This window comes from Contarinia nasturtii, unplaced genomic scaffold (genome assembly GCF_009176525.2).
Source record: "Contarinia nasturtii isolate CC-2019 unplaced genomic scaffold, AAFC_CNas_1.1 Cnas_scaffold_350, whole genome shotgun sequence".
NCBI classification, from domain to species: Eukaryota; Metazoa; Arthropoda; class Insecta; order Diptera; family Cecidomyiidae; genus Contarinia; species Contarinia nasturtii.
In genome coordinates this window covers 4118916-4144217 of record NW_022197705.1, presented here as the reverse complement: position 1 = coordinate 4144217, position 25302 = coordinate 4118916, and the positions used below count along the sequence as shown (strand labels likewise).

General features: G+C 34.3%; 2 protein-coding genes across 5 annotated transcripts; both read right to left on the bottom strand.

The window, feature by feature from the left end:
* Window positions 1-215: 215 nt before the first annotated feature.
* LOC116338215 (retinal homeobox protein Rx-B-like) lies at window positions 216-10013 on the bottom strand. The gene is made up of 7 exons (XM_031763335.1): window positions 9639-10013; window positions 9219-9440; window positions 8049-8431; window positions 6002-6018; window positions 5842-5882; window positions 713-912; window positions 216-506 (listed from the first exon to the last, which is right to left on the bottom strand). Exons 1-7 carry the CDS (start codon window positions 9994-9996, stop codon window positions 339-341), a joined length of 1389 nt encoding a protein of 462 aa, XP_031619195.1. The 5' UTR covers window positions 9997-10013; the 3' UTR covers window positions 216-338.
* A 2190-nt stretch (window positions 10014-12203) lies between these two features.
* LOC116337919 (nipped-B protein) lies at window positions 12204-23905 on the bottom strand. 4 transcript variants are annotated; one of them, XM_031762884.1, is made up of 21 exons: window positions 23413-23905; window positions 22696-22784; window positions 22437-22605; window positions 22205-22344; window positions 21544-21791; window positions 21315-21446; window positions 21141-21242; window positions 20642-21030; window positions 20107-20564; window positions 19800-19952; window positions 19545-19723; window positions 19013-19468; window positions 18266-18919; window positions 17244-18197; window positions 17083-17175; window positions 16526-17007; window positions 15250-16412; window positions 14990-15164; window positions 14704-14881; window positions 14383-14610; window positions 12204-14096 (listed from the first exon to the last, which is right to left on the bottom strand). In XM_031762884.1, exons 2-21 carry the CDS (start codon window positions 22763-22765, stop codon window positions 13884-13886), a joined length of 6636 nt encoding a protein of 2211 aa, XP_031618744.1. In that variant the 5' UTR covers window positions 22766-22784; window positions 23413-23905; the 3' UTR covers window positions 12204-13883. The 4 variants fall into 4 exon arrangements, with proteins under 4 accessions (XP_031618744.1, XP_031618745.1, XP_031618746.1 ...); XM_031762885.1 differs by having other exon boundaries at window positions 21544-21743; XM_031762886.1 differs by having other exon boundaries at window positions 21544-21707.
* Between the last annotated feature and the right edge of the window lie 1397 nt (window positions 23906-25302).

The following is a 25302-nucleotide window of genomic DNA, read 5'->3' as shown; positions in this document are numbered from 1 at the left end:
AATTTTGCTATTTTCAGCCCTTGACCCAAATTTCATTACACCTGCACAAATGATTCGACAGTATCACTTACCTTTCCTCAAGAAGTGTTTATACTTTGGCAAAAAAATATTCTATAATATGCTTCGGAAAAAGTGTACAAAATTGAAAATACATGATTCGATTTTAAAAGTTTTTATTATGCACAAAGTATAGACGAAAAAAAATTAGTCGAGATCAAATCGTGAAAAGCAAAAACTTATCGCTGATGACAAAAAAGAAAACGTGAAATAAACTCTAAAGTTATGTTTCTCTTTAATTCGGTCGCAAATGTGTTGTTGATTGATTGGATGTTTCTTTTTTATGAAGCGGATTCTTTAAGTCCCAACGCTTCGGCATGTTTTTTAGCTTTGAGTCGGAGATCAGCAATGCTGGAATTTTTATTGTGTGCAGCTGCCAATGCGGCCAAATTCAAGGGATACTGTGGAATTGAAAACAAACCGCTGCTTCCATTCATTGCAGCCGCATACTGAAAATGAAAAGAAAAACATCAATTTATTTATAAGTTGAGACATGAATTCACATTTTGGTCGTATTTATGTCTAAATGAAAATTGAGATGATTTCATCATTTGAAATCATCTCTGACAAAATCTTGATTTTTGATGTGGATAGTATTGTTTTCATTCGATTCATTGAAAAATTCGATTTTATTTTATGTTTAAAATATTCTTACTTGATGTGCCACAGTTAGTAAAGCTGGGTCGAATGCTGAAAAAGCAGCAGCCGCCGCCACAGCAGAATACGAATGTTGTGCTGTTGTGGTGGCCGAATTAATGCTAGAAGTACGTATCGACGGTAAATTAACATAAGGTGCAACACGGCACGGTTCCAACGGCGTTGATACTGGCGGACTATTACTCGATATTAAAATTCCTGCAAATAAATAAAAACAACCCATCAGCTCATTGAAATATTAAATCGTATAATTGAATAAAACTGTTTTGAGTTATCCCTAAAGGATAAAAAAAAGGTGTTCGTTATATTTATTCACTGGTTTAATCTGAAGGGAAACTTTGTTCAATATTGATAAAAAGATATGAGTAAATCAAAAAACCATGTTGCAAAAAAGTAAGTCTCTGTCGGTGAGTGTGGGAGGGGCGATGGTCTTGCGAATCTACTTGTTTAGGTGAACAACATGACATAATGGGTCCCATGGGGAATTATATAATTTAAAACAATGTATTGCAATAAAAAAAAGTGCACACGGAACTGGAGAAATATGGCTTCATGCCTATGTTACATCAATTTTGTACGACTGAAAAAAATAATAAAATTATTTTTACTTGTATATTTATTGCATAAAACGGCCGCTTCATACTCTGACAAATGCGCTATCTTTTTTTTTCCTTTTTGTGCAAGCCAAATGAATTTGTGCGCTATTTTCTTTCGTGTCGTGATTTATTTCCATGAGAATTTTCTGCATTACAATTTCTTCATCTTGATGAAACAAATTAAATTTACTTAAGCGAATATTCAAGCGGGACTTTATCTCTCTCTACCACTTTCTCTGTGAATTGTGCAGATAATTTACGCGGTGAAAAAAGAAGCAAGAAAACATTAATTGGGGATTTCTCTATTTATATAAAAAACATTTCTCTTTCGCTTTATATTTTGCAATTTGCAACACTTTCTAATTTTAGAACAAAGCCAGTAATAAGTATAACATTTATATTTAACACAATTCATCAGAAGGATTAAAATCTTGCCCCGAATACATGACTTTTTGAAGAAAAAAGTGAAAAGATGTGAAAGAGAGAGAGAAAGTGTAGCAGCGATGGATTTAATTATAATGCCATTCCTTGCAAACGCTTCGTTTCAAAACACGTTCATCTTTTTCATTTGGCTGTGAAATTCAATTAATGCGTAACCATAGCTGAAAATGCGATGATTTGTATTCTAAATGCTCTGAATGGTCGAACATATTTAAATATCAATCAATTTACTGTGAGCAAAACAACAGCAATCACAAAAATTAATATACAAATTGTGCGGTTCGTAAATCTGGCAGTTTATTCACAATATCCCAAGCGATAGACAGTTCAAACCGAACACTAGTGTGAGAGAGAGAGTACATGTGTGCGTGTGTGTTGTGCAGGATGATGAATAGTATTCAATAATAGAGAGACGATAGAGTCGACTCCCTTCCGTTGCATAAATTTAAACTTATTCAATTTGAATCAGTGTGTAATCCATATAATTCAATTATACTTGTGCACATAATTTGCGCTGTCTGTCGTTGTTGGTCGTTGTCGTTCTTTTTTTGATCGAATTGGCGAAATGACATACGTAAATATGAAAGGATACAAAACGATACATGCAATTTTATTAAGTTTCTCCGACAAAAAAAAAAAAACATTTTCGAAGCACAACTATGTTTTGTTTTCCCCGCCACCACCCACCAGAAACAACAATATTAATTCGCGTCGAAAGCAAGGCAGTACGAAGTATCGAGCTGCTAAAATGCATAAGTCACCAATGTTTTGTATGTATGTCGTAATTGCATAAGTACGATGTAGACGCAATCGAAGCTGCTGTTTGTTCAACAAATTACACATCTGTTAGGCAACGGGACACGAAGTCGAAATGGCAACGTGGCAACATTTCTCATCGCCAAACGAGATTTATGCGCGTTTACAAATTCTGACTGTGCATTTATAATTTTGAAAAATGAAAGCATGCAATGTTTCATCAGTAGAAAGCATGGAAATGTGCAGAGAATAAAAAGAAGGATAGAAAGTGACTTAAATAAAGTAGAAGCATTCGATAAAAACGTGTAAATTGCAACAAAACAATTGCCATTTCAAGAAGGAGTAAAACTTTTCATTTAACTCTTTTTCAATGTCTTTTTTTTTTGGCTATTAAATCAGGGAATTTTTCTCGTCATTTAATTAATTAGCAATTCATTAATAAAATGAAAGTGTAGATGAAGTCATTGCCTAAAGCAGTTTAAGCTCAGTCGGGAGAGAAAGTACCTATGTAAAGTTTTCCGAAATGAAAATAAGATGGCAATCATTAACATCAGAAGTAAATTAATAACTAATTTATCAACGACAGTTTAATCCATGTGAAAATCCGCCTCGACTTGGTGAATTTATACCATTCGAGCCTTATGGGCATACATACTGAAAACGAGAAAAAGATGATGAAAAAATGTGAAAGAAGCTGAGGCAAGGCGTTGCCGTATTATTGTTCGAAATCATTGAAAACGTGAAAAAGGATACCATAAACCTTTAAAATGGGTTACAAGCCAAATTGAATGAATATGTATTAGCAGTTCATTTATTAAGACACCTCCGCCTCCATTTTTACCATCGCCAATGCTGTTTTCATGGTATTTTAAAACTTGGAATTACCATTTGAAGCGCAGCGTTTATTTAACGCATTCAATGAATAAGCAAAGTGAAGGATCTACCATTTTATATTGTGCATTTTATCGGTGTGTTAAATTGGGCTCTCAATCGAATTCGAATGTTTCAGGTACTTAACCGGATCTAATGGATTGCACGTTTATCGAATTGAAAACGATAAACACGAAAAATTGCTACGGCATTTTCAGCCCTTAAATTGTTTACTTACAGTCTTTCGTTGTCTATCGACCCACCACCAGTGTTTCGTATGCACACACACATACACCGCCCGCTTGCTTCAAGCAGACTGCGTTGCAATCAATGTAATAAACAGTGTAATGCTTTATTGTTGTTAGTTACACACGAAATAACACGATTGAGTTATATGCTGAGTGGTCCGGGCCGCAACGATGAACGTGAATCGGGTTGCATGGCATTATATGCTATCTCTTGTATCTCTGGTTCCGGTAATTTGTAATGATTTAACGAATCGGTTGCAGCAATTTAACACATCACACAAGGTTTCTTCTTTCAATTTAACGTTGATCCAATTTTCGACGAAGACATCGAAAATCTGCTACACCAAACAGCAGATTCTGGATGTAAATAGTGATACCGATTCGAATGTGGCAAGATTCAGTGATGGAAAAAGAGTTGTGTCTCTCGATAAATCAATCGCGGAAAATGTAACAATTTCGAAATCTGTTTGCCAATTTGGTTGGTTTAAGCCACGTGAGCTAACAATTTGATGGCATCGCGAATGGGCGTTCGTTTTCGCATATCGCGTAAAATACGCTTCAATATGGTTGATGGTAATTGTTTGCATTTACAAATTGGCAGACAGAATTTACTGCATGACAAAAAAAACGCCTGTCGTTTGGATGTGCACACATTGAATCGAATAAACATCGAATTAATGGGCAAAAATTATCGATTTGATTATTTACATTTTTATTTTGCAAATTGAATTACATTTGCATCAGGTACATACATAGATAAATTCGATGAAATATACACAAATTGAATATTTGCTCGTGTGCCTACAATCAAACTTCACAATGTAGCACACAATGCAATGCAATACAAAAAAAAAACAGTGAGCATCAACATCAACGGTAATTCAAATGATTTGGACAAATTGAATAAATTTTATGCTGTCGTTTTGCAAACAAACACGACAACAACGGAAAACTTTCTCGGAAATTAAATTATCTAATTAATAATGATTAAATCAGGAATTTATGTTTCTATTTGATCCGATAATTGGCAGCAGTACATATTTGAATACACAAACAAGTCTGAGAGAGAGAGCATTGTTTTTTGTGTCGTACCAGAAAAAAAACGTGGGGAAAATCAAACTACAGTAAACGGTATACATTTCGAAGATTGTATTTAGTCTTCCTGCTTTGGAAGTGTAACACGGACAGACTCACACCCTCTGAAAATCCATTTATTTGATTAACCTCTCTACAGTTATTTTATTTATCTAAATTCCCAACGACTGACTTATGTGATTTGTTTGTTGCCTAAAAAAACCAGCAACATTCGTGCGCTATATTTTTATTTCATACACATCGTCTAGCGAATCAAGTCCCTTCCTCTCTCTCTCTCTCGCTGTACCAAGGAACTCATCTCACAGTCGATGTGTTTTTCTCTTTCTTGCCGGATACATGTGCCATTCACCGTGAAACAGTTCATTTCAACTGAGAATCAACAACGAAGGATAGAAAGAGAAGTAGATAGCAATAAAAAATTGTACTCCTTGGTAAACAAAAATTATACGCAAACCAATTTTTCAATTTGCACATCGCGCACGTTGGCGACGGGAAACAAATAGAGTAAAGAAAAGCGAATTACCGACCTCACGTACACTCAAGAGAGTGAAAGAGAGAGAGAGAGAGAGAGAGAGAGAGAGAGAAAAGCAAAGGCGAACATTACCAGTAAAAAAGGAGTAGAAATAACTGGATAAAATGTCTAATAAATAAATAAATAAAAAACAAAATAAAATGTGTACAGCATGCATTTTGCTCGTTGTATTGCATGCATGGGAATATATCCGTTTGCCAAACTAACCCCTAAGCACAATAAGAATAAGTTATGATTTTCAAACGCAAGAAGACGATGCTATGAGAATCAATTGGAGATATGTATTCAATGTCGATTTTTTCATATCTGATTTAACGCGTCGCAATCGACTTTTCACTGTTGAAACCCCGATTTCGTACAACTTCAGAATGGGAATGGAAGAAAGCATATTTTCGGAAATGATTTGTTTGATTTCAATCGATATTAAATCTAGTCAGAATTATTGAAATGTGATTTCCATGCAAATTGTATTCGATTGCAAACAAAAAATGTCGACGAATGTTTGCTATCTTTAACATTCGTTTCGATAAATTGATCAAAACTATCTTTTTCAAAATGAAATAGGATTAAAAAATTGATGTTAAAGTACCTTTATGCATTTGGTTTTCATGTTTGCGGCACTTAGCCCTTCTGTAAAGAAACCATAATTAACCATTGAGTAACTTCGATTCGAATGAAATATAGAATAAATGTAGGAAAATAAGAAATCCGTGAGTCCAGGCAGCACCCGGAATCATACGAAACCTAACCTGTTCTGGAACCAGACCTAGAAAATGCACCAGAGTAAATAATAATTGAATTAGAAAGTTGCATCGCACCATTTGAATTGGTTAGTTGTAATGTTATTACGGAAAACCGAAAATTTCCACTCAATGACCTTAATTCGATTTTCGAATTGTTCCACACATTCATTCATCACACCAGCGCAAACAAATTCATTTGCAGCAAACTTTTATTCCTGACTCGGCACCAAAGCGACACATAAAAAAATATTATCCAAATTCAATTTGTCGGGAACGATAGAAAGATTGAGTTGCAAGCGCAGAAGAGAGAGAGAGAGAGAGAGAGAGAGAGATGAAGAGCAAAAAGAAAAGTCAAGTACTCCGACTGGTTAAGTATATGATATGACAAGCATCGACTACCAACACATTAGCCTTCAATTTTGTCGCATCGCAGTCACAGTGCACGTATTGAGAATATGTACTGGACAAACGACAATATCCACTTGTTTTTATATAAATGGCCAACTACGTGGTGATTTATGTTGACATGAACAAAATTGCAATGTTTACACAAAATGAAGATTTGTGAACGTTCTTCATCATTGTGTTTTGTTCTTAGCATGGCATTGCGGGTGGTGGTGAACGCAATCACAATGTTTGTTGTTTACATGTTGTACAATGTACAGATTTCGATTGGTTTTCGGCGTCCTGTTTCGATTCGATGCAAAGGACAGAAAAAGAGTCATTTTAATTTGTTTCGGTGTCATACGAAATACATTGTGCATTGCATAACACAACATGATTCACTTGTCTGATTTATTAAGTCACGAATATGCGGTTGTATTCCAAATGCATTCGACAAATAATCAATGGCCAAAAGGATTATTGGGCAGTGAAGATGATTGGAACAATAAATGCTCATCGAAATATATTTGCACTGATTCGGCCAGATGTTTTGGAAATTCAAGACGAGTTCTTTTTAAATAAATAAATGACCGATACAATGTAAGTGAATGTGTTAGAATTATGTTTTTGACTTACTCATCAAGTCTATTTGCATCTTGTATTTACGTATTTTGTTTGTATTTCACTTGAACTTTGTCCTTTTGCACGAATAAAAGTCAATGGAGCAAGTGACCCGAAATGCATTGAATCATTCAAAAAGTGAACACTTTTTTGGTTTGCTTCAAGGCAGAGAGATAAATTAACCGCATCGACAATGAAATTATGTTTCAATGACTTGACAGTGAAAACAATCGCTCACTTGAGAGTTACAAAAAATCACTCACGGTGCATTGAGTGGATGGATATGTAAAGAAAAAAAAGGAAAGAAAGAAAGCGAGCAACCAAATGGATATGGAGTATGGGCAAACACATAAAATAACACTTAAGTAAATTAAGATGGTTGCTATCAATCACTGTCTTCAATCGGTATATGGGGTGACAATAGTAATATTATGCGCTGAAATTACAACCCATGAATAAACATCTATTATATTAATAGGAATGTATGTAACATGTAGTGCAAATCACAACAAAAAAAAAACATTGAGACCTTTCAATCGGATTGTTGCGCATGTAATGTGCTGTGAAAATGACATAATCTCGAAAACAATCCCAGCGATATGGTTAGAAAGGACCACGGAGAGGAGAAAACCATTATGTAATCGTTGTTTGAATCGTTTAATCGTGTCTTCACGCTCACCCTCCACTTGCCAACACTCGATAGTGCACTGAAAACTTGTTTAATCACATCGAATCGATAAATATATAGATAAATGTTTCTATTCAGCTACCCAATTGAAACAAAATGGACATTAATTTCCACTAATTGATTGGAGTGAATGTTATAAATGGCTGGTTGCGTCGATGTCGATGCATTGGAAAAAGGCACTGTGCCAAAGTGAAAAATAACAAAAGAAAAGTCTGCTGTAATGAATTAGCTTGATGGTTCAATAAAAATCACGCAGAAAATGTAGTTTCTAAGCGTCGCAAAAAAAAGACGGCTTTTAAGACTAAACGCATAAATCTTGTGTGGAAAAGTAGTTTTTCTTCGAAAGTTTCCATCACTTACTTGTACTCGAGCTTCGCTTAAACCTAACCGCTGGCTGAGTTCTTCTCGCATAAATGCATCTGGATAGTGGGTCTCTTCAAAAAGTTTTTCCAATTCATTCAATTGTTCCAACGTGAAATTTGTTCGCGACCGCCTTTGTTTATTATTAACCAAATTACTGCTGGCCGTATTGTTATTCGTACTCAAATTATTCACACTTCCCGATTGATTCGAACCAATAATCGCACTCGCTATCGATGCAGCCAACGATGACTGTGACACACCTTCGTGTTTTGTATCACCTTTTGATGATTGCACTTTTTGACCATTTGACACATTCGAGTCTTTATCTTTTCCATCCACATCTGTCGACTGTTTGTGCTTTAGAATCCTTGAGTCTTTGTCTGTGAAAAAGATAAAAGAAATACTATGAAAAACTTTGATTTGTCAAACGAAACTGTGATTGTTATTGAATGAAATTATTTGAAAATCTTCATCAACATTCGATTAAGCGAGCATTATATTGGTCGTTGAAAATTTGTCATCACCCTGATTTGCATGAGAAGGAAACAATTGCCGAGAAATGAGCATCTAAAATAGCAGTAAATCCCGACGGGTGTTTAACTGCGGTTTAAAAAGTCTGTTTTCTATTTACTACCCTTTTATTTTTTTGATTAATGGACTTTCTTTTACGATTCACAAATCGTCACTTGAACTGGTGCATGTGCGTGTGTGTGTGTGCATCACAATGGTTGTTTAAATATTATGGGGCGCTCTCAAAACTGATTTATTTTTTGCATACAGTTTTCTTTTAAGCATCGCTCTTTAGATCGGCGTTAACATTTTTTTTACGATTTTCAGTCCATTGAGTATCTAAATATTTCAAACCAATTCGAATGATACGACATTCGATGAATCATCCGAATTTCGAGTGTTTAAATCTGTTTTTATGCATTTTGTATTTCATTTCGTTACCACATTTTATTGACACATCTCAATAATATGGTTTAAAATGTTTGTCGCTTATTACCGATATTCAACGAAGGGGATTGTATACATTTATTACCAATTTTTATCACTTCATTAGACAAGTTGTTTTTTTATAGTTTCGAGGCATATTTATCCTTTTCACTCACATTATAGCATATTAAAGGCTAAAATTAAAATATTTCATTTACAAAATTGATTTACCTGCTCTAACATTGGAATCGTTTCTATCTAATCGTTGTTTACTTTTCGATTCCGAATCAATTTTGGTCATTTCATTTGCACGATTTTGTTTTTTGCTCATTACATTCTTAAAATCTTTTATAGACCGTGGCCGAATCGGAATGTCAATTGTCTGTTGCGTTGATTCATCCACACAAATCAAATTCAATGCCACCTCAGACTCAGCATCTTCGATGTTATTCTCTACAAATGATTAAATGGACATTTTTTGAATTTTCAACAAAATTTGGTTTTTTGTATCATCAAAAAAATTCTGAACTGAATTTTATAAGGCAATTTCAGCAGAGAAACAAATGATAAAAAAGAAGATAATTTCCAGCTTTGTTAATAATGGAAATGCAAACATGTAGTAAATTGCCGTCGGCAATCAAAATCTCATACCATTGTCGCATTTTTTCTTCGGTGTATCAGAGATGAGCCAATTTTTAGTCAATTGTTTGTGATTTTCTTTGTTCAATTTTTTAGCGATTGATTGTCGAATAACATTTATGTTATTATTATCATTTTCATTGTGAATTTTGCTATCATTGCCATCATTGGACGAGACATCGGTGATATCAATATCAACTGAATCCGCATCATTATCATCCGATCCCAGATTCGAAAGTGTATCCATTGAATCATTCGATTTTAAATGATCAAAAATGCCGGATTTTGTTGTTAAATTCAAAACATCCAACACTCGATTATTATTGTTGTATTCAAATGATTTGGTCACAAAATGTGCTAATTGTTCCATTTTATAGAATTTTTTTTATTCTCTCTCAAATGCACTTGAACTTAAATTCACAATTTAATTGAAAAATTAACCGCAAAGGCGCACAAAATCTATATATATATTGTAAACTTTGGTTTATCTTTTTAATTTACACCACATAAAATGGCACACTAAGCCATATCGTCTGTTGTCTAGACTGTTAACAAATTGGTATTTAATTTGATGTTGAAACACAAACATACACACTCAACATAACGGTCCGACTTAAAGCACTCGAATAATCGAAATGAACGAATAAGAGTGTGATGGTCTTAAGAAAACTCTGAAAATCCTTGCGAACCGATAACGCTGCCGATAATGACTGACAAACTGATTTTCAGCTCTTGCAATTCAACTGCCCGTGAAAATCACATTACAAAGCGTTTCGATGAGCGACATATTTAAAGGCAAACAACATCACACCATAAAAGTATCAGAACAGTAACAGTTAAAACGATTTCGTCCAATCAGGATGTAATAACAATTACATTTAACACAGTGATTCTGTAAACGTGTACGATATGGTGCACAGGACACATTTTATCCACTTTTCTTGGTACGTTGGCAGCTATTTTCCATCACGCGACTCAGATATGCGGTACAACATGGAAATCTCCATTTAAATGGATAAAAAGTGACTGTGTAGCGCATGGATATTACGCTCTATCTGCATATTTCAGCCCCTTCTGCACCAAGAACAATGGAATATGTCTCGTTGACTTGTTCTCTCTCTCCATTTGTGTATAATAATCATTGGTTATATCAACCACCATTGTAAAAGGGTGGAGCCATTCTATACACGCGACTCTTTCACACATGTGCACCATCGTTGAAAATAGCAATTGTGCCATCTCATTTTTACCCCCAAAAAGAAAATTGATTCTTAGGCCAAATGTGAGGCGAACAACTTATCCAAATTGATTTTAAACGATTTGATGATGATTGTAATATTCTACGTATTAATGTGTTCAAACATAATGTTTTTAGCACGTTTATAAATGTACGCTTCGTTTGATTGTGACGCTGCATGAATTATAAAACATGAATGTACTCTCTTGTAATACATATATTTGTCATCGCATTGTAGAAATTTATTTTCGTTTTTTTGCTTCACATTTAGCGCTCTTCTAGGAATGAGTCACACGGTGGGATGTCAAATGTACGGATCGTATATGCTAGAGACAATTTTTTTTTGTAGGTCGACTCTGAACGTTCAGATGGTTTTCGTTTGGTTTTCTATGTTTTGATCTGGTTTTTCATTTGATTTCGATTTTAGACTCGTTTTCGCTCTTCTTGCGTGGTGATGGTCATCAGTAACACAGTCGATAAAAACTTTTCGCTCAACTTAAGACCATAAATTTCATTCGTATTTACTGCAATGATTGTACTTTTTGGTTTTGCGAATGAAGAAAAATAAAGAAACTTTATGTGCAAGCATCTTTTACATCCGATTTTATGTAGAAGAGGTGTGAAACTCCTCTTCAAGTGAAAGTAGTCCATATAACAATGTTTTTTTTTTGTTTCGTTCACAAACTTATGAATTATAACAGCAATTTTCGCATAAAAGTCCTATGGTGCCATTCGGCTAAAAACAGTTGAACGGAAGCCAAGCGAACATTACTTTTATAATTTAAACACTTTATTGATATCAATGTAAATTACTCGAAAATTAAAATTTATTGTGCAACTGATGCGAAAGATATTATACATTCGTAAGTCTCATGAATTTTTGAATCGCATCCCAGTGACTCGGCAGTCGGTTTTTGTTCTCAAATTTGCATTGCATTGCCAAAGTCACATCGACTCTAATAAAAATTATAAACACCGAAAATTGCTTAATGTACTGAATCATCGTACAGAATCTACTGAAAATAATGAAATTAAATGAACAATGATAATAATAATTTACAAAACCACACATTCAGTTTGTTACTATACGATTCGACCTCTTTTGTTCTCTTGATTTAATAGAATTGCTATGATTTATCTTTTTGTTATAAACAATACTTACCAAATGCTTAATCTGTCGGAATGATGCTGTTGTGCAACACAGAGAGAGAGAAAATAAAGAGAAAGTAAATCAGTAATGAAAGTCAAAAATTCAAATTCATTTTCAATGTATTTCCATTTCATTCTTTTTATTTTTAAATTAGCAAAAAAAAATTCGGTTAAAAATAATACATGTGTATGCGTTTGTCAAATAATTCTTTGCTAACAATTAGAAGTATATTTCATTTCCATTTTTTTCCGTTTTATTTTAAATTTTTTTCTACTAACACACAAACGTAAATAAAGAATTAGCACAAAATTCCATATTGTGTCATTCCTTATTCAATCGCAGAAAAATACCGTTTCTATGTTTCTATGATTTTTTTTTCAATTTGTTTGTCAATTTTTGTTTTTTTTAAAAAACTCTTACATTCTACAAATGTTTCTTTTTTACAAAAAAAAAAAATTGAGAGAAGGAATTCTTAAATTAAGAAGAAAGTTTGAAAAATTTCTGCCATTAAGTATGCATTAAAAATTCTAAAGGGATGTTTGTGTGTTTCTGTTAAGACTAAAAGAGGTTGATGAATGAGATAGAAAATCATTTCTATGTATATATATGTTTCTTTCGTCGTCTTGTTTATTCAGAAAAGATTAGAAGCCGATTGAAACTAAGCATTTATATGCAATAATGAATGAGCTCAATTAATAAAATGAGTGGTTGTGATAATGGTCGTTGTGTGTGAGTGGAAAATATAAGAGAAAAAAGAGAAAACAAAAATGCAAACTTGGTCTTCAATGGAGAATTAATTACATACATTGTTAAGATTTTTCTTTGTTTCTTATTTGTGGCATTTTATAAACTCTAATTTTCTCTTGTTTGTTCTTTACATCTCTTTTTGTTTAAATAGATCATTTTGTCATCGATGATTGAATGAATTTATTCTTGCGATTTCGATCATCGTCTCTTTTTGTCACTTGTAATATACACATTTGCTTATTGTTTTTTCCCTTTTATTTATTTTCGTTAGTTTTTTATTCTCATAAAAATACAGAAATAATTGTAGTATTCAATTGAATCTACTACGTTTTGTGCCATTGCCAGTGGCCCATTTGACTTAAATATTTTCATAGATTTGAGAGTGTTTCATCTCATTCAGAATTTCTAAACTTATCTAAGCTAACATTTTTAGAGTTTTTTTTTTGTTTTGTTGTGAATGAATAATAAATAATTCCAACTAATTTTTTTTTTTGCTCATTTTGTTCCTCAATTTTATGGATTTTGTTGGTGTATGATTCAATTTTTTATCCTTTTTTTTTGCTATTATATAAATAGATGTGTTGTGTTTGTGTGGGAGGAGTGTTTTATTTTTCAAATGTTTTAAGCTAAGTTTAAGGTGAACTTTTTCATTTATACTTTTAAATATACACTTAATTTTAAACTATTGATTTTAGCTGCGCCCAACTCAAATAAATTGATTTATGTAATCATTTATACAACAATTGCTATAGTGTACGTTTTTCTTCCATACACAATCTTAATTTGAAATGTGATCTTAACTGTAAAATGGTGTCCACATTTTTCCGTTAAAACCCAAAATGCGCAACATTTTAAATTATTAATCCAATAAACAATCTTTTACTTCGAGAAAAAGAGAACCAAAGGGAATAAAAACCAAAAAAGTGTATGCGATCAGAAAATAAATTTCGAAATTTAAAAAAAAAAACATTTCTTTTCACAAAATTTTACCGTTGAAAACAAAATGAAAGAAAATAAAAATTGATATATTCTCGTGTGTGTGTGGGAGTTTATAAGGAGCGTTCAGCGATACAATTGATTGATTGATTGTGAGAGAGAGAGATTTGATTTTGTGTCGTCACTTCTATTCATAATCGTCATCGCTATAATCACTGGCATCGTCTTCAGATGATGATCGAAATTGGCTTTTCTTGCGCATACGTTTGCCACCACGCGATGATTTGCGTGCAGACGATGACTGTTTTCGTTTCGGCGTTTTTTGCATTGTACGAATCGGCATTGATTTCGGTGCGGTGGCCAACGCCGATGTCGGATAACCATGGCTATTCATCATATTCTACATGGAATGGAATAATTTTATCGATATGTTGTTGTTGTTGTGTGTGGAGAGAGAGTATGTGTTTGAGAGAAAGAGAAAAAAAACAAAGAACGAAACAGAAAGAGAGAGAGATACAGAGAACATTCAAAGAGAGGGAAGAGAAAGGAAGGTGGTTTTGTTGTTTGTTTAAAAACGGTTTGTCTCAAAAAATGTTTTGGTTTTTTTTTTGGTTTTTTTAGGCAAATTTGTCATTTCATTTATATCAGGTGTAACGTGTATATGGATTATTTAGATTGGGCAATACCTTGGGAAGAGCTTGTAATGGAGTTTGTCCAGCATTGCCTATTATTGCATTGTTCACATTGTTTACATGGATTGGTTGCTGTTGATACGATTGCGCTTGCGCATGGGTATTTGCACCATACTCATTTGGATCAATTTTTTTCGGAGTTGTTGTCGCTGATTTGTTGATTGCAGTATCTGATTCATCGTCCGATCCTTCATTGTCGATCTTCAACATGAGTTGTTTGAACTAAAAATTCAAAAAATATTCAACAATTTATTTGGGATTTTTGAGAAACAATCGAGTTGAAAGCTTTTTCGTATGAAATTTGTGTGAACTTACGTCCAAATATTGTTGAAGTAGTTGCCGTTTCTCGGCTTCGGACAACTCAATATCTTGTGATCGTTCCTTGTTTATGATGTCGATTGTCTGCTTTGGATTGAAGTTCGGCACTTGAACTCGGTGAACGACTTTATCGTACACTTTGGTATTTTCCGATGGAGTGTATCGAGAGATTTTGCTACAAAAAAAAAACAATTAAATCAGTTAGATTTTAAATTGAAATTTAAAAATAGTAATATAATATTTCAAAGGAGACCAATTTAGAATCAATAAAAACACCACTTACTTATCATTGATTTTGTACAGGTCTTTTAGATGTTGTTTCAACATCAATAAAAGAATGCAACCTTGCGAAGCGGTTATGCATTTCTCTAGTTCGAATGTACTCTCCGGCAGCCTATGATAGAGCACTTCAATGTCCTCATCGTCGTCTTCGTCATCATCTTCCAATACATTTTTTGCTGAAAATATAAGAAAATCAAAATGTTACTTCATTTTTTCTTAAATTTGACTTAATGAAGAAAAAAAAAATAAGATTACACTCACGTGCATTTGGATCGGTTTGCTCTTGTCCTGGCATAGGCTTCAGATTTTCTCTGAATGTCTGCAATAGACTGGTTCCAGCAACAGTAATCAGCAAATCGATTTGATGAATGATATAAAGTGGTTCGTCTTGCATTGTGTATGGAAAATAGGCCAAATTATCAGCCAAATAGATCATGTGCCGCAGTGTTGTCTTTTGTTCGTCGAATTGTTTGATCATACATTGGACGAGTGCACGTCGTTGTGGTTTTGTTGTGCGTAACAACGTATATAGAAAACTATTGAGCGCCGATGGTGGTTCGTCTTTATTTCTAACACAATAGCCACGAACGACTGCGTTTCGTTCATTTTCTTTATTTTGTAGCACCGTTTGCAATTCAAATGACAGTGACATGCCAGCCTGTGATTTCATATGTACAAAACCTGGATACTGTTTATCAATCTCTTGCAAATGATGATCGGATCGATGAGCATTCTCTCGCACCGAATCAGTGCTCACGCAAATCAGATATGGAACAATTGTCATCGGATGAACCAAACCTTGTTGTAATACCAATTGGATAACTTTGATTGCATTTGATCGCACATTCACGTCTCTGTGTAGCAAGCTGCTTAGAATTTCCTTGAGATACAATTGAATAATTCGACTCGCCATGCCCGATGCCACATCATTCATATCCGATAAATTTTCTACCAACGATTGCGTTTGCCAGTCTTTGTCTTTCATTGACATCGACATATCTGCGTCATTCAAATACATCTGAATATTGCGTAGAACAATTATTTTTACGCTTACATCGTAATTTTCCGATGTCAGAATATCACAGTACAGGTTCCGAAGTTTTGTATCAACTAAATAATCGTAATTTTGTATACAAAAATGGCCAAGAGCAACGAGCGCTTCACGGCGAATCTCATTATGGTTGGAAATCGTTGAAAAATAGAATAGATGCTCAAATGTATCACTGCATATGGTTGATGGTAGACCGGCTTCTTCGGGACCCAAACCATCACCGTACACATTTGGATTCTTAAAATCAAAAAATCGCATCATCAAACCGATTGTGAACAAACCACGACGGAATTGCGGCCGATATATATTGGCAATCGGATAATTTGGTTGCTTTTGCAATTGATTGTGACTATTGATGATTGGTTTGTAGAACCTATGATTGTACGATTGAAATGAGTGATTGATTAGAATTTTGATTTTCTGCATTGAAGAATCAATTTGTAAGATAAAAGTATAAAATAAGATAGAGTGATACAAATTGCTTACCGAACGAAACAATCTCGAATGAGCCTATAGTTTTTAGTGATTTTGTTGATAACAGCACCCAAACATGATAGACAACTATTGACTACGACTTGATTATGACTGCACGCCAACACCATAAGATGTGTTTCGAGGTCAACCAAGAACGATTCACTCGGATGTTCCATCAACGGTACCACTTGCTCCAAAATTTCAGCAATGCAACTAATGAATTTCAATCCGTTGGCAGTCGATGCAAGTGTATTAAGATACGGTTCCAATGTAATACCATGGTTTACAAGCAATGCTGGTCGAACTTTGGCTAACAAATGCAACGTTGTCACACAACTCAGCACCTTCTTACTGTCCGACGCTTCAAATTTCAAAATCTCATTAACCAATCCATCGGCGAGTTGTTGACACGCTTTCACTACTTCTTTCGGTGGTTCCTTTTTCGGCGCATTCGCCGTTCGATCGATGTCTTTTTCTTCTTTCGGTGTGAATATCTAAAATGAACCAATGTATTTTGATAAGATCTACTCGAGAAAAGAAATTTTCAAGTGTTTAAAACAAAAACTTACACTGGTCAAAAGTCCGTCAAGCCATTGTAGGCCAGTGTCATGTGCCATGCTCACAACGTCAATCATTTGGCCGATCTTCCGTTGAATAGATGCCTGTTTCAAATGGAACGAAAAGAAATAAGTAATTTTCAAAATGATTAAACACACATTCATTGCTCTACCTTATCGTTGTCTGCGCACGGTGTAAACCACATTCGCATAAACACTTCGGTGACTAATTTCTGAATGCCCTCTTCGTCATTGACACGTCGAATCATTTTTACGCAAATTTCCGGTATTTTTGTGAAATTCGGATACTCAATGCAAATGTCACGTAGAATTTTAATGACCCGTTTTCTGACCGACACACCCGTATCAAGTATTCGTTTGGACAACATATCGTAATACTGAATTATCAATTCTGGACTGTTAAGCACATATTTGCCAACCAAATCAACAGCCGCCTCGCGCACTGAAATCGATGTATCCAAAAATTTCTGACTCACACCGATTTGCATATCTCTTCGCTTCAATATCGATGGATCGACTTCAACGATTAAGGCCAAACATTTCATTGCTTTTGTTCGAATGCCGATCGATTGTTCGCGCACCACCAATATAATTTTCTGCAGATAAATGTCGAAACTCTGTGAAAACGGACGTTTACTGGCCAAATATTGTGCAATCAAATTTGCATTATTGTAATCGATATAGGTTTTTATGTCTTGAACATTGCTGTTCGGTGAAAATGAGGTGATTTTTGATAGCAGATATTTCTTACGATTATCAAGTAATCGAAATATTTCTAAATTGAGCTCTTGATCGGTGCCGCCAGGTTTTACAGCTTTGACATCATCATCATCGTCATCATCATCGCTATCATCGTCCAGCGATGATTCAGAGTCTCGATACTTTCGATTCTTTTTTGTTTGTTTTTTACGCGATGCAAACCCCTTTTCACCCTGAGCAACGCGCTTTTTCCGTTGTTGTGCGTCTTGATACCATTGTGTCAAGTAAAAATGTCGAGCATAATCGTACACCAAATTGTCTTCGTGCGCATTTACAGCCAAAAAATCAAGCAATATTCGTTGAAGAAATTCGGTACGCTCTTCTTCTGGATCGACCACGATTTTACACTGTAAAATTTAAAAACATGTGAAATGAAACAAATACATTTGATTTTTGTGTCCAATTCCAAACTCACCTCATCATTGTCCAAATCGTTTTCCTTCTCTTGTTCCAATTTGATGCATTTGATTAGTTGATCCATGGTATCGACTTTGCATCGAGATTCGACTGTATCCTTTCGCAAACGTGCTGCAACAATTCCTAAGTATTCTAGTGAAACCACTCGTATCGATTGATCCATTGATTTGTCAGACATGTATTTAACTAAAAGTGTGCCCAAAAGACTAAGAAGTAATTCGGATGCTGGCCATTCGGGTCGATTTACTGTTGTCAGCAAATCCGTGATAAAATTTTCAAACAATGGCCGAAAATCAGTTTCGCTCGATCGTGTTTTGCATTTATCGAGAAAAGTGGTTAGAAAATTGCCGCCAATGCTCAATGCAATGTCGTGTTTCTCTTTAACGATTACATCTTTGTCGAATTTGGCATCCATATCGCCTTGATTGATTTTCTTTCGATATTTTGCCAAATCGGTTAAGGTCTCCGGCAACACTGTTGAACATTGAATCAACTGCAATACTAAGGCAGTTATCATTTGAATGCTACCACCGTTGTGCGATAGTTTATATGGTCGCATATTTCGCTTTGATTGCGGCAGACGATCCACCGATGCGAAAATATCGTTTAAAATACTATTTCGATAGTTCACATAGTTCTCTTTGCGGAATATCTGTGCATAAGAAATGGAAGAGAATATTTAATTAGCACATTTTTGTTTCATTTTGTCTTGTATTCATTGCTAAAGTCAATATTCATGATTTACCGTTGTGATTAGCTCGAGACAAGCAAATTGCATGGCTTCAATGTTATCGACGAAAAACGGTTCAACGGCCAATGTAGACACAGCCAACACAATCGTATCGATGAACGCACATTTATCAAACAATGTGACAAATATACGTGTCAACTCCACTAATTTATTAAATAAAAGTTGTACTTTGCGAGACACATTTACACCATGATTGTTATTCATATTTTGCGTTTTGTTTTTCTTGCGACCGTCGGTTTTCTTGGTACTTCGCAACGAAAATACCGGATCGAATGTTGGAAAGATCGTTTCACGCATTTGTAATTGGGCAAATTTCACGATTTTATCCATATTATCTTCTTGCAGGAATTTTACATCTTTTGTCGTTGAGTATAAATTGCAAATCAGCAAACAGGCTTCGGCCGCATCCAAAATCTTATCGATTTGCTCTTCACTATCATCCTCAATATCCTAAAAATTAAATGACAAATGTAATCAAGGCCCGGCAAATGTAATCAAATTGAAAATTGATAAAAGAAATACTAACGGGTCCAGCTGATAAGTTTTTGGCCACATCGACATTACGCATGGCAAAATTGATCAAAAGCGTTAATTTGTTCTTGTTCAATGCGTCAACAGCGCCCTTTGCCTTCAGTTTGGCCACATCACTCGATAGCTGGTTGAGTGTTTTCTTCGAAATGCAGTCACTGTGATAATCAACATCATCTGTGGCAGGAAGGGAAAAAACACCAATAAAATAACCATTACATTGAAGATAAAAAGTGTATAAACGATGACTCACCGTGATTGTAAAAGTGTTCACTGTCTTGTAAATGTCTGATTTCATTCTCCATATTACGAACGAATTGTTGGTATGTTTGGGATTTTTGAACATCTTCATGATTTGTCTTCGGATTCATGTCTTGGCAAACTCTCTTGAGTTTTGGTTGTGAAACTGCGAAAAAGCAAATGAAATCAAAACAAATAATTAATAAGACGTCAAAACAACGTTCCGACTCGAATCGTATGAAAACAATATGTTTCCGGTTGAAAAACAACAAAAAACAATGTTGAACAAAAAATATCTTTGTACTTCATCTTCTACTTACACGGACAAACGTCATTCTGTGTTGTTTTTCGTTTGAGATTGCGTTCGTCGGCTTTCATCAATGAGAAAATGTCCATATCATCCTTGATCACGCCCAATTTTTTCGCTGATTCGGGTGAATTTTTTGCAAATTCGGATACACTTTTGCCCATTCGCTCGATATGCTCCGGATTCAATCGATTCAATTGAATTTTCAGCGATTTTTTGTCGTTCGACGAATTGCATGGCGCTGGTTTTGGCGGTGGCGGTGGATCTTCTGGAAACACTTTCATCTGATCTTGATTTTTCTGCAAGCTATTGAACGATGATTTGCTTTTCATTAGGATCTCGTTAATTTGTTGCAATTGATTATTTGTTCTTTGCTGGTATGATTGATGCATTTCCATTTTTGGTTGTCCTAAGAGCTGATTGAAATCATTCTGTGATGGTCGGCTACCAAATCTATTATTTTGAGGCGTTCTATTCACACAAAGGAAAATAAGACAAAATGTCAATTGAATTGGCGCCAAATGACAACAAAATTATTGAATAAATACCCAATGTTGTTTGCATAGCGGTTCGCGTGTGACTGTTGCGATGGTGTTGTTGGCGTTGATTTGATGCTGTCAAATGTGTCGAATCGTGAATTTTGATTTTGAGATTGCTGATGTGCATGTGATTGTGTTTGATGGTGTTGTTGCGGTGTCGGATGCGGTTGCTGTTGCTGTTGTTGTTGTTGTTGAGGCTGTTGCTGTTGCTGTTGCATGGCATGCGTTTGGTGATGTGCGACGTTTTGCATAGGCTGAGCCTGATTTTGTATTACGGTTTGGTATGATTGTTGTTGTGAATGGTGTTGTATTTGTGGCGATTGACTCTGATCGGACGTTTGGTACGGCTGATGCAATTGCGACTGAATAACCTGTTGCGGCATCTCGTACATATTTTGCTAAACAGATCACACTCATTGTTAATTATTTGCATTTTTTTAATACACAACTCAATCGCCAATAGAACGATCGAAAAATGTGAATTAAATCTGAAATAAAAATTAATCACCTGAATTGCATAAGCATCTTGAGACCTTTGCTCCATACTTCCGTATGCATACTCTTGCTTAACAACCATTGGTTGTGGCATTTGATTTGGAGTAATTTGTTGCTGAAATGAAATTGAAAGACATTAGATTCATGAGGCTTTTTACAAAATTTTTTTTTTTCTCGCGGCGCTTACCTGCATTTGTTGCTGATACTGCATGTGTTGTGATGAGTTCATCATTGGGTTTTGCGAGTTATACATTTGCTGTTGCTGCTGCTGCTGCTGCTGCTGCTGCTGTTGTTGTTGTTGTTGTTGTTGTTGTTGATGCTATAATATGAAAACAAATAAAGGATGTGTAAACAAAAACCATTCATTTATTTTTTAAAGATCAATTATAGACGTTTCATTTTTGCCGGTAAATTACCTGTAACTGTTGCTGTTGCTGTTGATATTGGATATGCTGCTGCTGTTGTTGTTGTGGATGCATCATTTGATTTTGTGAATTGAATGACTGCTGTAATTGCGCGGAATATTGTTGCTGCTGTTGCTGTTGTTGTTGCTGTTGATTCCATTGCATTTGATTTCCTGCTGAGCAAAATGAATTTTGTTGCATCGAATTTTGCGCTGAATTGAAATTTTGAGCATGTTGATACATATGATTAGTTTGGGTGGCTATTCAATGGTATTTGTTTTTTTTGTATGTTTTTTTAGCGAAGGGGGTAGTTAGACAATTACGTGATGAATATATATTGGCGGTGATATTTTAAATTGATTTTTGTTTTGGTGTAAAACGGATCATAATAAGCGAAAACAAAAAGCACCAGGACAGATGAAAATAAAAGAGAAAAAAGCGAAATAATAGATGATAGAAAGTGAATTTTGACAAGGTTGTATAAAATAATTTCTTATGTACAAAATGGAAATGAATTTATTTATGCAAACACACACACACACACAACCTAAGATAGTTAAATTTGTTATTCGAATTTAAAATAAAGGTGAAAAAAGTTGGCATAAGTCACACATACGCAAATGGAATATGAAATTTGTTTAACAAATGAACGTGAATTCGGCTTAATACTTACGTGGTCTTTGATGTTGATATTGCTGGCCGCCTGTTTTGAAAACATTTTGCTTAATTTGTAATATTGCCTGCAGCAAGTGCGGCAATTCATTCATATTCGTTACAGAAGGTTGTTGCTCCACATATTGTGGCTTAAGTTCACTGAAAACAAAAACGAGCAAAAAAATCAGAAATTACGCATTTTTTCTCAGTGAATTCAGGTGGGTTTTTTTTTGTCTCGGTGCATTGCTTACATATGGTCTGCATTCGTTTGTTCGAGTGCTGCAGTCAGTTGACGCGTTAGCACATCATCTTTCATAGACAGTAAATGGTTAGCCTCTTCAGCAACTCGCGGATGAAAGAGTAATGATTTCTTTGATGGCGTACCAACTGATGAATCTGATATTGGAAGCTCGTTTAGCACTGCACAAATAGAATGAAATGCATTTTAATTTCGGGTATTCATATCCATTTCAAAAAAAAAAAAACATCATTGATTGGCATTGAACTTACAGTCGGACACACTTGCTAGACCAGCTAGCGTTGTTACTGGTACACTTGGAATACTTTCTCTTTCATTCATATCTGGTTGTGATGTGTTCCTGTACAATAGACAACCAAACATTTACATTGAATAAATATCATATTTTCTATTTCGCGTTCATGGAAAAATCATTAAATCATGCTCGTGTTACGGAAAATTCAAAAGAATTTTGATATCATAAATCGTTTTATTGCTTGGAAATATACAGATGTTGAAAAAAGCAATGCGGTGGCGCTTCGAAACACTCATCTACTAATAGATTATTTGACTTTTCCCCCATTGACACTGTTTGTAACAAAAACATCAACCAAATTATTCAAGGGAAATCCAATTCATTGAATACATTACACCAAAATAAAGTAAAATTGAATATTAGATTTTCGGCTTTCATTTTTTTTTAAATAATAAACATTGTGCGTACTCTTTCATCTGTCAATTTCATTAGCCAACTAGCTACAGTTCTTTCGCACACAATACACAGCATTCACCTATGTGAAATGCAATCAACTTTTACAATCAACACGGGAAAAATAGTATGGAGAAGATGAAAAGAAAATAACACACAGTACATTGGGTCAGAGATTTAATTTTTTTTTGGTTCTTGGAATCGGGCACAAACTCTCATACTCGCTCGCATCACTCATTCATCATCACCATATTCCGAATGAATAGTTAAAAGTCTCTACCTTTTGGATTTAAATGTAATTTGCTTGTTGTACAATTTTCAAAAAAATATTTCTTCGCTGTGGATATCGCACCAATTGCAATCGTATCAAACATTATTTTCGCCTCTCAATATATTCAGCAATTGAATTTGTCGCACTCCGAAAAGGAAAACACCAACGAAAAAAAAAAAAAACAACGAAGAAAAAGAAATCACAAATACCGAAACCGATCTCTTTTTATTCACATTTGTTTCGATGCAATTGCAACATTTTTTTTTACTTTTAATTCTTCTTCTTCTTTTTATTTAGTGAAATTCGTATACACAATATTTGATCGATGTTTAAATATTTATTGCAAATTTACGAGATTGATATAAATTGAATGTTATGATGCAAAAAATGACGAGCAATGAAACTTCTTTTAATATTTTCAATGAGAAGAAACACAATGATTTACTCTCTGGTGTATAGTGTATGAGTCTTTTTCATTTGCTCCGTTATTATGACTGAAAATGTAATGGCGACGAATGTTTGGATTCACTCTGCTAGTTTTTTTCCTCTTTCATCGTTTGACTTTTACGAAGCGAGAAAGAAAGTACGAACAAGCATTATAACAGAGACAGATAGACAGCACTGTGTCCATTTAACACGCATGCGACCGAATGAAACAAATACTTTGGCATTTGATCTGGTTGTTTTTGTTTTGTTGTTGCCTTTAAATTATTGGGATATTTCTTCTCTCTATTCGACCATTTCATTGTCACACAGTTGGCCATACTGTATGCACGTAACATTTAAACGCTTTTTTTTAAAAACAACATAATTCATAGAAAGAATGCGATTTATGACAGAAGATATCAATGAATGAAATCATATGGCAACGATTATTGTGCAAATGTAATTGAACTTTTACAATTAGATCATTGTTTTTTTTCCAGTTAATCCGTTCAGATTTTTCATTATAATTTTACATGGGATATTTTGTTCATTCATCGTATATGGTGCATTTTTATAGAAAATAAATTCTTTTCATTATTACTATTGAATTTTTTTTGTGTTCATAATAAAAATGTATTTTTAATTTATTTGAATTTTTTCTGCAGTTTTCTCGAAATTTAAATTGCAAAAAAGAATAATTGATTCAGGCTGAATTTATTACTGGACAAAAATGTCCCTTTTTACGAATTTTTTACGTGATGAGAAACGCACAGTAAACCTTTTAACAAGTATTTTTTACAATAACTTTCATCAATAGATGGCGGAAGTGATCTATGGGAAAAGATGAACGAATATTTGGAATATTGAAGTTTCAAATGTACCTCACCCACAGGATGTATTATTGCTTAAAATAAATTGAAAATTTTATATGTTTGTATATTACTAATTATGGATAAGTAATTAGTGTCTCTGTACCACCTGAAATAAGAGTTTTGAATAATTTTTATTCCAGTTTATCCAAATGTTCTGCAGTGAAATGAGAATAAATAAGACATACGTTTTGTTTCTATTTTTATTTATTTAGTTTTTACATTTTTGTAATTTTTTTTTTTTTTCATTAAATCAAAATGAATAAATTTCCATCTGTTGAAAAACAATACAAAATAAATCAAATAATGAAATAAAATCGATGAAATCATCAGAATTTTACTTTTTGGATCATTTCCTTTCTTCCAATTTCTCGGCAATCATGCTGTATATACCTTTCTTTACAAACCTGTTCCGAATCATTGTATTATCAGGTAAGTGTTTATGGATTATTTGAGCAATAGCTTGGGCTCTCTTTACTTTTCCTTTGCAGAGAATTCGGTTATGTTCCTTTTGTTTTTCTCTCGTCGGTAGATCAAGATTGTCCTTCAATTCCTTTAGACTTTGTTTTTCTATCTCTTTATCTGGTCTTACTTTATCAAGCAA

Excerpts from the sequence above, each read along its gene's own strand:
- LOC116338215 (XM_031763335.1), bottom strand. The coding sequence starts at position 9,996 with ATGGAACAATTAGCACATTTTGTGACCAAATCATTTGAATACAACAAT. Across the intron at positions 9,441-9,638 it reads GAAGAAAAAATGCGACAATG|AGAATAACATCGAAGATGCT; the intron begins GTATGAGATTTT and ends AATCATTTGTAG. Across the intron at positions 507-712 it reads TACTAACTGTGGCACATCAA|TATGCGGCTGCAATGAATGG; the intron begins GTAAGAATATTT and ends TTTCATTTTCAG.
- LOC116337919 (XM_031762884.1), bottom strand. The coding sequence starts at position 22,765 with ATGAATGAAAGAGAAAGTATTCCAAGTGTACCAGTAACAACGCTAGCT. Across the intron at positions 21,447-21,543 it reads AGCAACAGCAACAGTTACAG|CATCAACAACAACAACAACA; the intron begins GTAATTTACCGG and ends TTCATATTATAG. Across the intron at positions 18,198-18,265 it reads ACGATTTGGACAATGATGAG|TGTAAAATCGTGGTCGATCC; the intron begins GTGAGTTTGGAA and ends TAAATTTTACAG.